The sequence below is a fragment of the Micromys minutus genome (genome assembly GCF_963924665.1).
Source record: "Micromys minutus genome assembly, chromosome: 3".
Lineage (NCBI taxonomy): Eukaryota > Metazoa > Chordata > Mammalia > Rodentia > Muridae > Micromys > Micromys minutus.
In genome coordinates, this window is record NC_137972.1 from 23243358 (window position 1) to 23261463 (window position 18106).

The 18106-nt window shown below is 37.5% G+C and overlaps 1 protein-coding gene across 1 annotated transcript in view; it reads right to left on the minus strand.

Moving 5' to 3' along the window:
- The window catches only part of LOC308419298 (vomeronasal type-2 receptor 26-like), a gene marked incomplete at both ends in the record, with an annotated part of 61285 nt that overhangs the window by 35623 nt on the left and 7556 nt on the right, over positions 1 to 18106 (minus strand). Inside the window, one exon of the mRNA XM_080914979.1 lies at positions 9536 to 10336. Coding sequence (XP_080771105.1) covers positions 9536 to 10336 — 801 coding nt within the window. The remainder of the gene's footprint in view (positions 1 to 9535; positions 10337 to 18106) is intronic.

Below are 18106 nucleotides of genomic sequence, written 5' to 3' on the forward strand. Positions count from 1 at the left end.
CACAATGGAATACTACTCAGCCACCAGAAACAATGACTTAACCAAATTCCTAAGAAAATGGCTGCATCTAGAGAAGATCATCCTGAGTGAGATAACCCAGTCACAAAAGAACAGACATAATATGCAGTCACTGATAGTGGGATGCTAACCCCAGAGGCTTGCACTCCCCCAGAAACAAATCACAGACTGTATGAAGTCCAAGGAATAAAGAAAACAAAAAAATATACATATATTTACATAACAAGAAGACTTTAACTATTTCTATGTTACATTTTGTTTTACTTTAGCTCATTGTAACTATTAAGTTTTCAAGGCATACAATCAAACCTTGAAAAAAATCAAGTACTGACTAAAAAATATATTCATATAGTTTTATGTAAAAATTTTGTTAAAATCTGAAAAAAAGTACTGACAAAAATGTATAATTTTAAGCAAAAATGTTTAAAATCTGTACATTTATCTTTGTTTTGTAAAATAAAGTTGTTTAAAAAAAATGTGTAAATAGGTGGAGTTGGATCTTTTGTTTGTCTGATATCCAAATAAAAATATATCAAAAAATAGATAAAAAAACCTTGGAGTAAAATCTCCTTGAGTAAAACAGACAAAAAAGTCGATTTATGGAAAGACATTTGACATCACTGATCTCAGGGAAAGGTAAATGCAGCTCATCATGACCTGTACCATTTTGTATGTGTTAGAGTGCCTGATGTCAAAACTCAAAACACAAAAGATTTATGTGATTTAAAGGGACAATTAGTCCAAAGTCTAGTAATAACCTTCCACTCTTGGTTGAGGAATTCTAACTACATTTACAGGATTCCACCTACAAAAGGAGGCCATGAGGGCAAGAGATGCCTGGTTGGACAAAAAAGCTCTAAAGGGGGAGGAAGATAGTAAATGAAATGTAACAGGCATAGAAAATGCACAACGCTCCTTATTTAAATGCTTGAATGTACAAAACAATAATAAGCAAATTTAAGCAACCTCAAAAATAAAGTGTTGACAATGAGGTAGAGAAGATTTATTTTGGTACAGTTTTGTAAAGGCAAAACATGTGAAAAAATAAGCAGAGAGCATCTGCCACCTGGAACAGCAGAGATGCACGAACATGGGCCTGTTGAGAAGGCGTTCTGACTAGCCAAGGTTCAGAGAGATCTCTGCAGAGAGATCTCTGCGAAGCATGTTAAACGTGTGCACCCACCACTGCATGGTTCTGGGAAGCAGTAACCCGGCATTGGGCTATTCCCAGCCGGAGGATTTGGGTGCAAAACAGGTGCTTAGACCATCTGTCACCAGGAACAGTGGAGATCCAGGGACACAGGCCTGGTGAGAAGGCATTCTTAGTAGCCAGGAACAGGAGATCTAGTGACATAAGACAGGTACAAGGGAGAGGTAAGAACCAATCATTGACAACAAGACCACGTATGAACAAAGACAACAAGAAGGCAAGTGGAAAGCAAAAGAATATACCACAGGGAAACCAAGACAACCTGGTAACACCAGAACTCAGCTCTCCCATCATAGAAAATATCAGAATGCCAAACACTCAGAAAAAAAAAGAAGAGTCAGACCTGAAATCATACCTCAAGATGATGATAGAGATCCTTAAACAAGAACGGGAGGAAAAACATAAAGAATTAGAGATTTTTAAAGAGGAAACAAACAAAAAAAATACTCAAAGAACTCAAAGAAACAGAGGAAAACAGAACGAAAGAGATGAAGGAATGGAAGAATGAATTTAAAATGGAAATGGGCATAATAAAGAAAACACTAAAAGAGACAATCCAAGAGGTAGAAAACCTAAAAAAGAAATCAGGAGTTACATATGCAAGCATTTTCAACAGACTAGAAGAGATGGAAGAGATAATCTCGGAGGCCAAAGACAACATAGAAAACATAGACAAAACAGTCAGGGAATATGGAATATCTGAAAAGCTTCTAACCCAAAAATGTCCAGGAGATCCAGGATACAATGAGAAGACCAAACCTAAGGATAATAGGAATAGAAGAGGGTGAAGAATATCAAGCTAGAGGCACAGTAAATATCTTCAACAAAATTGTAGAAGAAAACTTCCCTTCCCTTAAGAATGAGATGACCATGAGCATAAAACATGCCTACAGACTCCAAATAGGTTGGATCAGAAAAGAAATTCCTCCTAACACATATTACTTAAAACTCCAAGTGCGAAAATCAATGAAAAAATACTAAAAGTAGTAAGGGAAAAAGGCCATGTAACATATAAAGGCAGACCAATCAGAATCACACCCAACTTCTTTTGTTTTTTTTTTTGTTATTGTTTTTTTATAACAACTTTATTTTATAAAACAAAGATAAATATACAGATTTTAAGCATTGTTTGCATAATATTATACAATACATTTTTGTCAGTACATTTTTTCAGATTTAAAAATAATTTTTACATAAAACTGTATGAATATATTTTTTAGTCAGTACTTGATTTTTTTAAAGGTTTGATAGTATGCATTGAAAACTTAATACTTACAATGAGCAAAAAGTACATGTAAAACAAAATGTAATATGGAAATAGTCAAAGTTTGCTTGTTGTATAGAGATTTTTTTTGTTTTGTTTTATTTTGTTTTCTTTATTTCTTGGACTTTATCCAGTCTATGAGTTGTTTCTGGGGTAGTGCGGGCCTCTGGGGTTAGCATCCTATTATCAGTGACTGCAAATTATGTCTGTTCTTTTGTGTCTGGGTTATCTCACTCAGAATGATATTCTCTAGATGCAGCCATTTTCTTAAGAATTTGGTTAAGTCATTGTTTCTGGTGGCTGAGTAGTATTCCATTGTGTAAATGTACCACAATTTTTGTATCCATTCATCTTCTGAAGGACATCTGGGTTCTTTCCAGCTTCTGGCTATTATAAATAGAGCTGCTATGAACATTGTGGTGCATATATCTTTGTTGTGTACTAAGGTGTCTCTGGGGTATATGCCAAGAAGTGGAATAGCTGGGTCTTCAGGTAGTATTATGTCCAATTTTCTGAGGTATCACCAGACTGATTTCCAGAGTGGTGTATTAGTTTGAAACCCCAGAAACAGTGGAGAAGGGTTCCTCTTTCTCTGCAACCTCGCCAGTATCTGTTGTCCTCTGAGTTTTGGAGCTTGGCCAATCTGACTGGTGTGAGGTGGAATCTCAGGATTGTTTTGATTTGCATTTCCCTGATGGCTAAAGATGTCTAGCATTTCCTCAGATATTTCTCAGCCATTCGATATTCCTCAACTGAGAACGTTTTGTTTAGCTCTGTACCCCATTTTTTAATAGGGTTATTTGATTCTCTGGTGTCTAGCTTTTTGAGTTCTTTGTATACCTTAGATATTAGGCCTCTATCTGATGTGGAGTTGGTAAAAATCTTTTCCCATTCTTTTGGCTTCCATTTTGTTTTCTTGACAATGTCCTTAGCCTTACAGAAACTTTCCAAACTCATTAAGTCCCATTTGTTAATCTTTGACCTTAGAGCTTGAGCCATTGGTGTTTTGTTCAGAAAAATTTCTCCTGTGCCTATATGTTCTAAAGTTTTCCCTACTTTCTCATCTAATAGTTTCAGTGTATCTGGTTTAATGTGGAGATGTTTGATCCAGTTACACTTGAGCTTTGTACAAGGAGATAAGAAAGGGTCTATTTTCATTCTTTTGCAAGTTGAGTGAAAGCTGGACCAGCACCATTTGTTGAATAGGCTGTCCTTTATCCATGGAATGTTTGTGGCTCTTTTGTCAAAAATCAGGTGACCATATACAAGAGGGCTCATTTCTGGATCTTCTATTCTATTCCATTGATCCACATGCCTATTCCTGTACCAGTACCATGCAGTTTTCACCACAATTGCCTTGTAATATAGCTTGAGGTCAAGGATAGTGATTCCCGCAGATGTTTTCCTGTTGTTGAGGATGGATTTTGCTATTCCAGGTATTTTGTTATTCCATATGAAATTGCACATTGATCTTTCCAATTCCTTGAAGAACTGGGTTGGAATTTTGATGGGGTTGGCATTGAATCTGTAGATTGCTTTTGGTAGGATGGCCATTTTTAAAATGTTGATCTTTCCAATCCATGAAAATGGGAGATCTTTCCATTATTCTGAGATCCTCCTCAATTTCCTTCTTTAGAGGTTTGAAGTTCTTGTCATACAGGTCCTTCACTTGCTTAGGTTGAGTCACACCAAGGTATTTCATAGTTTTTGTGACAATTGTGAAGGGTACCTTTTCCCTAATTTCTTTCTCCACATGTTTGTCCTTTGAGTATAGGAAGGCTACTGATTTGTTTGAGTTAATTTTGTATCCAGCCACTTTGCTGAACTTGTTTATCAGCTGTAGGAGTTCTCTGGTGGAGTTTTTGGGGTCACTTAAGTACACTATCATGTCATTGGCATAGAGTGATATTTTCATGTCTTCCTTTCCGATTTGTATCCCCTTGATCTCCTTTTGCTGTCTAATTGCTCCAGCCAGGGCTTCCAGTACTATGTTGAATAGCACACTCAACTTCTAATCATAGACTATGAAACCTAGAAGAGCCTGGACAGACATCCTGGAGACCCTAAGGGAGCACAGGTGCCAGGCCAAGCTGCTATACCCAGCAAAACTCTCAATCACCATATGTGGAGAGACTAAGATATTCCAAGACAAAACTCAATTTACATAATATCTGAACACAAACCCAGCACTACAATGAATTATAGATGGAAAACGAAATACAAAGAGGGAATCTACATCCTAATAAAAACAAGAAAACTTACAAGGAAGAAAACCAAAAGAAGAAAGTTGTAGAGGCACAATTCAACCTCAAAAAGCAAAAATAGCAGGAAACAGCAACCACTATTCGTTGATAACTGTTAACATAAATGGACTCAATTCCCCAATAAAAATATAGGCTATCAGGCTAGATATATAAACAAAACCCAAAATTTTGCTGCATACAGTAAACTCATCTAAGAGACAATGACAGAGACCAGCTCACGGTTAAACATTGAGAAAAAAAAACTTCCAAGCAAATGTCCCCAAGAATCAAGCTGGAGTGGCCTTTCTAATATCAAATAAAATAGATTTTCAACCAAAAGTTATCAAAAAAGATAAGGAAGGACACTTTTTACTCAGTACAGGGGAAATCTGTCAGGAGGAACTCTCAATCTTTAATATATATGATTCAAATGCAAAAGCACCCATATTCATAAACAAAACCCTACTAAAGCTCAAAAAAATACATTGTGCCCCACACAATAATAGTGGAAGACCTCAATATCCCATTCTCACCAATGGACAGATCATGGAAACCAAAACTGAATAAGGACATTGGAAATCTAGCAGAGGTTATGAACCAAATGGAGTTAATAGATATATACAGAACATATCAGCCTAAAACAAAATGGTTCACCTTCTCAGCACTATAAGTAACCTTCTTGAAAATTGACCACATAACTGGTCACAAAATGAGCCTCAATAGATATAAGAAGATTGAAATACTCCCATGGATCCTTTCAGATCACTATTTTCTAAGGCTGGTCTTTAACCACAACAAAGACAATAAAAAGCCCATATACACATGGAAACTAAACAATGCTCTATTAAAACTCATTGTGCTTAGTGCTTCCAAAAAAACTGGAGAGAGCATACACCAGCAACTTGACAGCACAGCTAAAAGCTCTAGAACAAAAGGAAGCAGATAACCCAGGAGAAGTAGACGGCAAGAAATAATCAAACTTGGGCAGATATAGACCAAATAGGAACAAAAACAACCATTCAAAGAATCAACAAAACCAAGTGTTGGTTCTTTGAGAAAATTAACAATATTGATAAACCCTTAGTCAGACTAAGTAGAGGGCAAAGAGAGAGTATCCAAATTAACAAAATCAGAAAGAAAAGTGGAGAAATAACAACTGAAACTGAGGAAATTCAAGAAATCATCAGATTCCACTACAAAAGCCTATAATGAATGAAGCTGGAAAATCTAGAGGAAATTGATGAATTCAGAAAAAAATTCTAGATAGCAAAGTTAAACCAGGACCAGGTAAACCATCTAAATAATCTCATAACATCTAAAGAAATAGAAGCAGTCATCAAAAGCCTCCAAACCAAAAACTCCCAGGTAGAGATGGGTTCAGTGCAGAATTTTATCAAACATTTATTGAGGACATAATACCAACACTCTCCAAACATTTCCACAAAATAGAATCAGATGGAACACTACCTAACTCATTTTTTAAGGCTACAGTAACCCTTGTTCCTAAATCACACGATGACCCTACAAGGAAAGAAAATTTCAGACCAATCTCACTTATGAATATTGATGCAAAAATACTCAACAAAATCCTGGCAAACTATATTCAAGAAAAAATCAGAAGGATCATTCACCATGATCAAGTGGGCTTCATCCCTAAGATGCAGGGATGGTTTTATATATGGAAATTTATCAATGTAATCCAACATATAAACAAACTCAAAGAAAAAAAAAACACAAGGTCATCTCACTAGATGCTGAGAAAACATTTGACAAAATTCAATACCCCTTCATGTTAAAACTCTTGGAAAGAACAGGAATTCAAGGCCCATAGCTAAACATAATAAAAGCAATATACAGCAAACCAATAGACAACATCAAACTTAAAGGTGGGAAACTTGAAGAAATACCACTAAAATCAGGGACTCAACAGGGCTGTCCACTCTCCCCCTATCAATGCGAAACAGTACTGGAAGTCCTGGCCAGAGCAATTAGACAGCAAACAGAAATCAAAGGGATACAAATTGGAAACGCAGAAGAAAAACGTCACTATTTGCAGATGACATGATAGTGTAGTTAAGCGACCCCACAAATTCGACTAGAGAACTCTGACAGGTGCTACACAAGTTCAGCAAAGTGGCTGGATATAAAATTAACTCAAAAAAAATCAGTAGTCTTCTTCTACTCAAAGGACAAACATGTGGAGAAAGAAATTAGGGAAAAAATCCCTTCACAATAGTCACAAAAATTATGAAATACTTTGGCATGATTCTAACTAAGGAAGTAAAGGACCTGTATGAGAAAAACTTTAAACCTCTAAAGAAGGAAACTGAGGAAGATCTCAGAAAATGGAATGATCTCCCATGCTCATGGATTGGAAGAATCAATGTTGTAAAAATGGCCATCTTACCAAAGGCAATCTACAGATTCAATGCAATCCCCATCAAAATTCCAACCCAGTTCTTCATTGATTTGGAAAGAGCAATGTGTAATTTCATCTGGAATAACAAAAGACCTTTAATAGCGAAATCCATCCTCAGGAACAAGAAAATCTCTTCGGGAATCACAATCCCCTACCTCAAGCTATATTACAAGGCCGTGGTGGTAAAAAATGCATGGTACTGGTACAGAAATAGGCAAGTGGATCAATGGAATAGCATAGAAGATCCAGCAATGAGCCCTCACATATATGGTCACCTGATTTTTGACAAAGGCGGTATAAACATTCAATGGAAAAAGGAAAACCTCTTCAACAAATGGTGTTGGTCCAACTGGCACACAACATGCAGAAGAATGAAAATAGACCCTTTCATATCTCCTTGTACAAAGCTCAAGTACAAGTTGATCAAAGATCTCCACATTAACCTAGGTACATTGAAACTATTAGAAGAGAAAGTAGGGAAAACCTTAGAACACATAGGCACAGGAGAAAATTTCCTGAACAGAACACCAATAGCTTATGTTCTAAGGTCAAAGGTTGACAAATGGGACTAAATGAGATTGCAAGGTTTCTGTAAGGTTAAAGACACTGTCAAGAAAACAAAACGGTAGCCAACAGAGTGGAAGAAGATCTTTACTAAGCCCACATCAGATAGAGGCCTAATATCAAAAATGTACAAAGAACTCAAAATGGGGTAGAGAGCTAAACAAAAAGTTCTCAATTCAGGAATATTGAATGGCTGAGAAGCATCTAAGGAAGTGCTTGACATCATTAGCCATCAGTGAAATGCAAATCAAAACAACCCTGAGATTCTACCTTACACCAGTCAGATTGGCCAAGAATAAAATTTCTGATGACAGCAGATGCTGATGAGAATGTGGAGAAAGAAGAACACTTCTTCACTGTAGGTGGGCTTTTAAACAGGTACAACCTCTCTTGAAATCAGTTTAGTGATTCTTCAGAAAATTGGAAATAGTACTACCTGAAGACCCAGTTATTCCACTCTGGGCATTTACCTCAGAGATGCTCCAATATACAACAGAGACACATACACCACAATATTCATAGAAGCTCTATTTATAATAGGCAGAAGCTGGAAAGAACCCAGATTTCCATCAATAGAGGAATTTATACAAAAATTATGGTATATTAACACAATGGAGTACTACTCAGCTATCAGAAACAATGACCTTATGAAATTCTTAAAAAAATGGATGCATCTAGAGAATACCATCCTGAGTGAGATAACCCCATCAGAAAAGAACAGACATATTATGTAGTCACTGATCATTGGATACTTTCCCCAGAAAGCTCTACAACACCCCAGAAACAACTCACAGACTGTGTGAAGTTCATGAAAAAAAAAAAAAAAAAAAAAAGAAAAGGAAAGGAAAGAAAAAACCATTATGTTTGCTCTTTACACACCAAGAAAACTTTGGCTAATTTCAGGTTAATTCCTGTTTTGAATATACTTTGTGCTCATTGTGACTGGTGTGATTTTGATGCACACTATCAAACCTTAAAAAAGTCCAAGCAATGATGGAGGTGTGGTCCTATGCTTTTATGCAGAAATGCTTGAGACTTGTACATTTATCTTTGTTTTTTAAAAATAAAGGTCTTCAATCAAAAATAACAAAAAAATATAAGCAGGTGCAGAGTGATAAACCTTAGGAAAGGTGATGTTTCATGACATTATCAGTCTATTCAACCCAGCTTCATTTTAGAGAGACTGTTTTGGTTTCAGTTTTATTCTGAATTTGATTTTTAAGACAAGTACTGTCTATGCAGCCTAGGCTGGCTTCAACTCATATTCCTTATGCCTCAGACTCCCATAGGCTAGAAAATAGTCATGAATTATAAAGTCTAGCCTTATGGAAGAAGCTATATATTCTTCTAGGATATGTTTAACAAAACAAAATAAGCTATTGGCTTCAAATGGACCTAAAATTTTTTAAAAATGTCCTATATTTGTACTTAACAAGTATCTTGGTTTTAATCCTATAAATTCTTCACAAAACAATAAAAGTAAAATGACAAAAATGTGACAATTAAAGAGCTTAAATATTATTGCTTGAATTTGTTAAATTAGGAAAATCATTTTTTAGCACCATATACATATATATTTTAGTAGGAATATTAGCTCAACTTGAACGAATAAAATGTGATTCTCTTTACTTTTTAACACTATTACTTTATGCTAATTAAATAAACATGAGTACATTAGGAAAAAGACAGTTCCCTAAAGTCATATGCTAAGAACAGAAATATTTTTCTAACACTAATTAGGAAAGATCATATATCAAAATTGAGAAATACAAGGCAGGGCCCAATGCTTAGGTAAATACAAAAGCATATACTGCTACCTTCCATGGGAGAGGAGCCTGGAGTACATCTTTATGGAGTGAGTCTCCTTCCACTCTGAGTGACAGCTCCTCATGGAGTGCCTGGGCAATGGCATACACAGCTGCATGGACTTTGAAGCTGTAGGGTGAGGTATTCATGTCCCACCGGTGTAGAGGTAGTGTGCTCAGCTTTTCATCACACTGATCTTCCCAGATCGAGGGCTGATATGAATATGGACATCCAAATAAGATCAACCACAGTTCTCTGATAAAGATATTATGAGGGTATTTTCCAGGTTTTACACTCTTGAGAAAATTCTTGAATCTCAATATTTTACCCATGTAAACTGAAAATGATAATCCTCCACCGAAGTATGTATAAGCATCATCTTCTCTAAAGGGTAATGTGGTGATATCCCAATCAGAAGTTGTGATCCAGACATTACCAAAAGGTTTATAGCAAGTGATGATAAAGGCTGTCCTCAGAAAAGACTGTGTGTCCCCAATTGCAACTATAACACGGGTCATTGTGAATCTTTCCCTAAAACGTTCCCAGTTTATATTTTCTCTAGTAAAAAATATTGGATTCTTTTCTGCAAATGCAACACAAATTCCATGGTTGGTCATCTCCTCTGTGATTTCCCTAAGGAAGACTTCTCCCCTCGCATCATCTGGAACCACCAGGCCAACCCAGACCCAAGTGAAGTGTAGCAGCAGTTGAATAATTCCCTGGTACAGGGCTGTGGAGTGCACAGGAAACTGGTAAGGAGACTGGAGCTGGACTCTGCTCTCAAGACTCTGGTCAAAAGGGGCACAACTGATCTAAACAGGAAGAAAGTTACTAGTTAAGAAAGTTATATTCTTAGATATATAAGATAGTTATTGTTTTAGAGAGAAGGTAGTTATATTTTCCCGATGATTTGGTTTACCTGTTTTCTTAATGCACTCCAGAAAAACTAAACAGATAAGTTTGCTAAGAAATACCATTTTTTTAAACCTAAAACCCACCAACTTCTTATCACTTCTCACGCAAAAGTTATTTTTTTGTTCATGTTCTATAGAATGTATAAGACAGTTCCACAGTGTGTCTATCTGGTTTTCCCAGTTGTTCTAATACATGTCAAACATGAGCATTTGCAAATTTGTCACTTCCTATATCAAACCTTGCCTTTTTCTGACAATGCAAGTACAGGAATCTTAACTCTAAATTCTTGTTTACTTGAAGTCACACATCGGAAATTAGTTAACCAACAAATAGGAACCCATGAGGCATTTTAACATCTACTTGTGAAATATATATTTCCCTGATATTGTTTTGTGGATAGTCTTTCTGTAATGCTCATTCCATAGTAAACTATCAAAAAATAAGCTTGCTTAGTATAAAGGGCTTACTATCTACCTCATTAAAGTTGTAAAGCCTCTTCTTGAACAGGAACCTCTGGCCACCTCTGTCACATTCCTATCCTTCCTACCAAAAAACTTCAACTGAGATGACTAAGCTGCCATTCCTATTCGCTAGAGCGCACCTCCTCTGGGGTGAGTTTTGTACAAGATCTCTAATTACTAATCTGCTATATCAATGATAAATTATTAAAATTTGCTGTACTTAGTATTGAATATGGGTATGAACTTATTCCTTAAATGAGTTCCAGGAATATTTTCATCAGGAAATGTATTTCCAAGGTTTGTCCAATACTATGAGTCTGCCATACTGAATCTTCTATCTCTAAACTGGTGATATCAGAATATCCCAGTGTCCCATGGCTCAGATGGGGCCTTGATTATCCTTTCCCCATAAATTCTGTAAACAATCTCCTAAAATCAAATGGTCACTAGATCTTTCCCTAATCCACAGCTCACAATATGGCTTCATTCACTGACTGCTCACCAAATATCTGAATTTGAATGTTTAGTAAACATATAGCTTATTGAATCCAAAGTCAGGATAATTTAATACAGACACTGAATACTTGTTAATTTACTGGAAGAGAGCATAGGGTAGAGAAAAGTAGGAGGAATAGGAAAGAAGAAATCAGAAAATGAAGTAAATATGAATAATTTGAGGAAGAAAACTACAGTATAAAGAAATATATATTTAGTAAGTGCACAAAAGTAAGCTATATAAGTAGATGAAATAAGATGACACAATTTAGATATTAATATACTAAAAGTACATTCATGAGTCCCATCAAACCAAATTAAGAAAACATAGATTGTTTTATAAAACATAAACTTTATAAAACATTAAACTTTGTTAATGAAACTTATTTCTAAAATCCAAATGAACTCCTTTAAAACTATAAATAAAAATATGTTTTACATATTACAAATCACATCTAAATATAAGGCTAGAGTCTGTTTTAAAGAGACCTGTTGTCCTACTGACAGGAAAAGCCCCATGTTCTCTCAGGTCTTCAGTCCAGAAGTTTCTCTCAGGAAGACAGCTGTTCTTCTAGGGAGATGAGCTGACAAAGTAGAAGAGCTATAGTTGGTCACTTCCTATGTCATAGAGGGCAGGGGCAGGTTGCCATCTCAGGAAACAACTTATTTTCTAACACTGAACTAGTGTGGGCGTGACAACGAGCAGTAACAGCACCCCGAAGAGTCTTCTTGGTAGTTCCCCTCCCAATGTAATTCTCCAAAAAGGGTACTGTTAAAAGTCCTTTAGATGGAAAGTCCTTTAGCCTCATGCCTTACTTTCTTCTTATACCTATATAAAACTAACATGTTAAAAATAAAAGTTGATCAGCTTGATCAGACCTCTTGACTTGCTGTCTGTTCTTTGCAACTCTGTCTTTCATTCTATCCTAGGTGATCCTGGATTCCTGTTGTCTGCCCAGCCAGTCTGTGCAATTGGCCCTCAAAACATAGGGCTCTCTGGGGTCTCTCTGGAGAGAACTCTGTGCATATAGTAAAGAAGGCCTTCTGTGTTCTTCCAGAGAGAGACAGAATGATTACACAACCTGTCCTTTGGTGGCTTTGTTCAGAAAACACATCTGAGACAAGAATCCTTAAACATAACATGATGGGACAAGCATTCTCCCAAAAGTCCCTTTTCATTTTGGGACTTAAGCCACTTAATATCCAACATCTCAGGATTCACATGCATTAGTACAGTGGAGAGATCTCCTTATGGGCCAATGTAAGGGACCTCATCCAGGCCTTCTTATGGGGCCAAGGTTTAGCCTGCATTTATGATCAAGAAAACTCAAGATCCAAGATGGCTTCCTGAGAAGCTAATCAAACCTGTTAACCCATCACTGTACAGAATGGAGCAGCAGTCTCCTCCTGAGACTTGTTCATCTTCTCTTTCAGATGCTGCTCATCCAAGGACTGGTGATGATCCTTTGTACTATGATAACAATCTCCAAACTACCTCTACAAAAGCCCCACCTAATAGACGCATGCCATGGAATTATACTTGGGTAGTTCTTTAAGAAAGAAAGGTGGTCATATGGTCTTCCTCTAAAATATCCACCTCAACTTGGTGGCCAGATATATTAACCCCTAACCTTTGTAAACAGGGCCCTGGAGCCAATGCCCTCTGGGGTCTTGAACACCAGCTCAAATTAGATACTGCTCCCAAGGAAAACATACTAAATACACAGTCATACTCCCTCGAAAATCTCCTTATTTCAATCTTTCTGTCTGTCAAAGCTGGCTGTGATAACCAATTCTGCTACACATTCCTACAAGGAACAGTTTTCTATGTCTGCCCATGGTGGCATCATGACCATTTCCTCCTGCATACATATGGAAGCTTGGCTGATTTTTTCTGTAAAAGCTGGCAAGCAAGACTACAGGGAGTGGTCCCCCTCTTCCACCTGGGATTATATAACAGTGACCAGAGATTTCCAAAAGCTTTCCTTTAAACTGTCTCCCCAGAATGTAAGGACACCAACATCAAAAATTGTGGCTGGTGTTTCCCCTTAACTAGTAGAATCTTAGATAGGGCCAAGACAAAAGATTAGATAAAAGGTTCCTCCTGGGAGCTTAGGCTCTACCAATATCACACTGACACAGGTCTAACTTTCACTGTCAAACTCTTTAAAGAGCCATTACACATTAATAGCCCAGTTCCCATTGGGCCAAACCCTGTCTTAGTCCCCCAACTTACCTCTAAGTCTCCCATGCCCCACCCCCATTACAGCCACAAAAGGTCTTACTGCCCAAGATCCAGGACTTGCTTGCTCACATGTACTTTCTGCTGGTCCTTTCATTACCCCTTACCCTCTCCCTTATTTACACCCACTAAAATCCTAATCCTGACCCTGGTAAACCAAATATACTTAATGTTCAATGCAACCTCCCCCAATGTGGTTAATGATTGTTGGCTTTGTTATCATTCCCAGGCACTGTTCAATGAAGCTATTGCTGTTTATGATGACTTTTTTTCTATGCCAATTCTTCACGGGCATGTCAGTGGCAGACCTCAAAATGGCAAAAATGTCCCTATCACAGGTATCAGGCCTAGGGGTCTGTGCTGGCTCCTCCAATCCACCACCTCATTACTACCTCTGCAATGTGACCTTTGTCCATGATAAGGAAGATGCTTTCATTTTCTCCACCAATGAGACATGGTGGATTTGCCTAGATGGCCTAATACTTTGCCTTTTCATCTCTGTCTTCTACAAGAATGACCTGGACTTTGCATTCTCATTAAGATGGTACCCTGACTAATCTGCTATTGCTCTGATGAATTTTTCTATCACTGGGATAAGTCTTGAGACACCTTTCCTGTCCTGCATAGTCAAAGGAGAGAGCCCATTTTGGCTATTACTATATCTATTCTCAGCCTAGTGCCTGTAGGAACTGAAAAATGTATTTCCTCCATTATACTTTCAGACTCCAGATACAGAGAACTACAGATGGCTATTGCTGAAGACATCCAATGTCTGCAACAGCAGATTGATGACCTGTACGATTTTCTATCCTCATTCACTGAAGTTGTTCTCAAAACAGGTGAGGACTGGACCTCCTGTGTCCTCAAAAGGGTGGTCTTTGTGCTGCCCTCAGGTAAAGTTCTGTTTTTATGTAAACAAAAGAGACATATATATATATATATATATATATATATATATATATATATATATATATATATATATAGAGAGAGAGAGAGAGAGAGAGAGAGAGAGAAAGAGTTGGTACAAAAAGTGTTTGTCAACTTCACCGTGGTGTCTACACTCCAGCCTAACATTTTAGGATCCCTGATAAGATTACTTCTTATTTCTTTTCTTTTTGAGCCTTTAATAGATTAACCACATTTACTAAACAACAAATAGATAAGATAGCAGAAAGACCAATTAAGATACATTATTCTAGGCTATCTAAGAAAGATCAGTTAAATTTCGAAGAAGAAGATATAGACATAGATCTCTCACCAGCCATCTCTATCCAACACAAATTATGGAGCTTTTGCCATGAACTAAAAAAATAGGGTCCATGTTTACATTATGGCGGGGAGCCCCAGAGATATTTGGAGCCATTCATTATAAAATACATTAGTGTCAATATTAATAGGTTACATCAGCTTCTATGATTCAGCTTGTATAGAATACCATCAGGCCATTCAGGCCACCTTCATGTATTCTGCAATCAGGTTACTAGGTAACATATTCTGCTCTGTTCTTTCTGCCGAACTTTTCACTTACTTCTCCATGACTTACCACACTTCTCCCGTTCATTCTTGGCCCATAGTAAGTTTTCTGATACTGCTGGCCTTGGACCCTGGGCCTTTAATAGGCTTGAGAAGTTCACTGGCCAGCAAATTGACTCCCTTGCACCCAAATACAAGTCCATTATCAATTTGACCTAGCAGATTGTGGTCTTGATGAACCCACAATGAGTGGGCCTCCTAAAGGGTGTACATAGGACTCAGATTTATGCACACTTGGTTATGAGAAGTGTGGGCACCAGTGAGAGGTTGAAGGCAAAGCACTGCAAAATGGAGGACCATGCATTCTGTCTCTGAGTACCTTGGGAAGCAAACCTGGTTTCTTAGAGTTTGGTGTTCAGAAGTGCTCTTGGCCATTCTTGAATCTCTTACAAGGACAGTCAGACCCTCTCTTCAGAAGGACACCATGTAAACACATCTAGAAGGATCAGTCAATGCTTCTCCTCTCTGGTGAACGCCCATAGTCTCCAGACAGATAGATATGCACTTGCCTATAGCCATACAGGTCATAAACCAAATAAACAGGAAGGATAAACTGGGAGCTGACAGAATTAAATTCCCTTAGCCTGAGTAACACCATTTTGCCTAGATATTGGTCTAGGGTTCTTTTTCCAATAATAGAGTTCTTTTCTAAGAAATCAGATGATCTCACTTTGATTAGTAGCTATCTGAGTAGAACAGTCACCCAGTCAAAAGATCCTCTTGGCAGAACATTCTGTTGCAACTATGTACTCCCCTTTTCTATATAATTCTCCACAAAGTGTTGTGAAAAGTTCTTTAGCTGGATAGTCCCCTAGCCCTGTGCTTGTCTTCCTTCTTCTACCTGTATAAAACTAGCATGTGAAAAATAAAAATTTGTCAGCTTGATCAGACCTCTTGACTTGCTGTCTGTTCTTTGTGTCTCATGTCCCTCATTTTCCCCTAGGTGATCCCAGGTTCCTGTTGACTGCCCTGTGAGTCAGGGCACATGGACATTTGGTACACAGTGTTATACATAACATGCATGAAGGATAAAAGTTACACACATAAAATAAATAAATCTTGAGGCACTAGGAACATTTGCCAACAGGAGAGGGGGCGACCCAGACAACACAGGATTGGAGAGAACTGGGTGAGAAGGAATTCCGACTAGTCAGGTTGCAGAGAGGAATTCGCAGAGCACTTGGAAAGTGTGCGACTGCCCGCCTGGTGTGATCCAGTGATTCAGGAACCCGTTGGCATCGGGCCCTCTGTTTCCAGCTAATGGCTTCCATAGTACACAACAGGCACTCGGAACATCTGCCACCAGGATCAGCAGAGATCCAGGGACACAGGCCAGGTACAAGGGAAAGGTGAGAACCAATCACTGACTACAAGATGGCAAGAGAAAAGCAAAAGAATGTATCCCAGGGAAATCAAGACAACCTGGCAACACTGGAACCCAGCTCTCCCATCACAACAACAGCAGAATGCCAAACACTCCAGAAAAAGAAGACTCAGACAAGAAATCATACCTCAAGATTATGATAGAGATCCTTAAACAAGAATGGGAGAAAAGCATAAAGAATTAGAAGCTTTTAAAGAAGAAACTAGAAAAACACTCAAATAACTATAATAAAACAGAAACAAAGAGATGAAGGAATGGAAAAAGGAATTTAAAACGGAAATAGACATAGTAAAGAAAACACTAAAAGAGACAGCCCTGGAGGTGGAAAAGCTAAAAAAGAAATCAGGAGTCACAGATGCAAGCATTTCCAACAGACTACAGGAGATGGAAGAGAGAATCTTGGGGGCTGAAGACAACATTGAAAATGTAGACAAAACAGTCAGATAAGATGCAAAAACCAAAATGCTCCTAACCCAAAATGTCCAGGAGATCCAGGACACAATGAGAAGACCAAACCTAAGGATAATAAGAATAGAAGAGAGTGAAGAATATCAACTAAGAGGTACAGTAAATATCCTGGAAGAAAACTTCCATACCTTTAAAAATGAGATGACCATGAGCATTAAACTAGCCTACAGAACTTTAAATAGTTTGGACCAGAAAAGAAATTCCACCTGACACATAATAGTCAAAACACTAAGTGGCCAAAGCAAGGAAAGAATACTAAAACCAGTAAGGGAAAGAGGTCATGTAACATATAAAGGCAGACCAATCAGAATCACACCCGATTTCACAACAGAAACTATGAAAGCTAGCAGAGCCTGGAAAGACATCATGCAGACCCTGAGAGAGCACAAGTGCCAGCCCAAGATGCCATATCCAGGATAACTATCAATCACCAAAAATGGCAAGATGAAGATATTCCAAGACAAAACTAAATTCACACAATATATTACCACAAACCCAGAACTATAATGAATCATAGGTAGAAAACCCAATACAATGAGAGGAACCACCTCATAATAAAAACAAGAAAACTTCTAAGGAAGAAAAAGAAAAGAGGAAATACACAGGATCAATTCAACCTACCAAAACAACAATAGCAGGAAACAGTAATCACTATTCCTTGATATCTATTAACATAAATGGACTCAACTCCCCAATAAAAAGATATAGGCTATCAGACTGGATACATAAAGAAAACACAGTTTTTTGCTGCATACAGGAAACTCATCTCAGAGATAAAGACCGATACTATCTCAGAATAAAAGGTTGGAAAAAAATACTTTCAAGCAAATGGCCCCAAAAAGCAAGCTGGAGTGGCTATTCTAATATCGTATAAAGTAGATTTTCAACCAAAAGTTATCAAAAAAGATAAATAAGGACATTTTTTACTCATTACAGGAAAAATCTGTCAGGAGGAAATCTCAATCCTTAACATATATGCTTCAAATACAAAAGAACCCATATTCATAAAAGAAACCCTACTAAAGCTCAAAAAATACATTTTACCCCACATATAATAGTGGGGACTTAAATACCCCACTCTCAC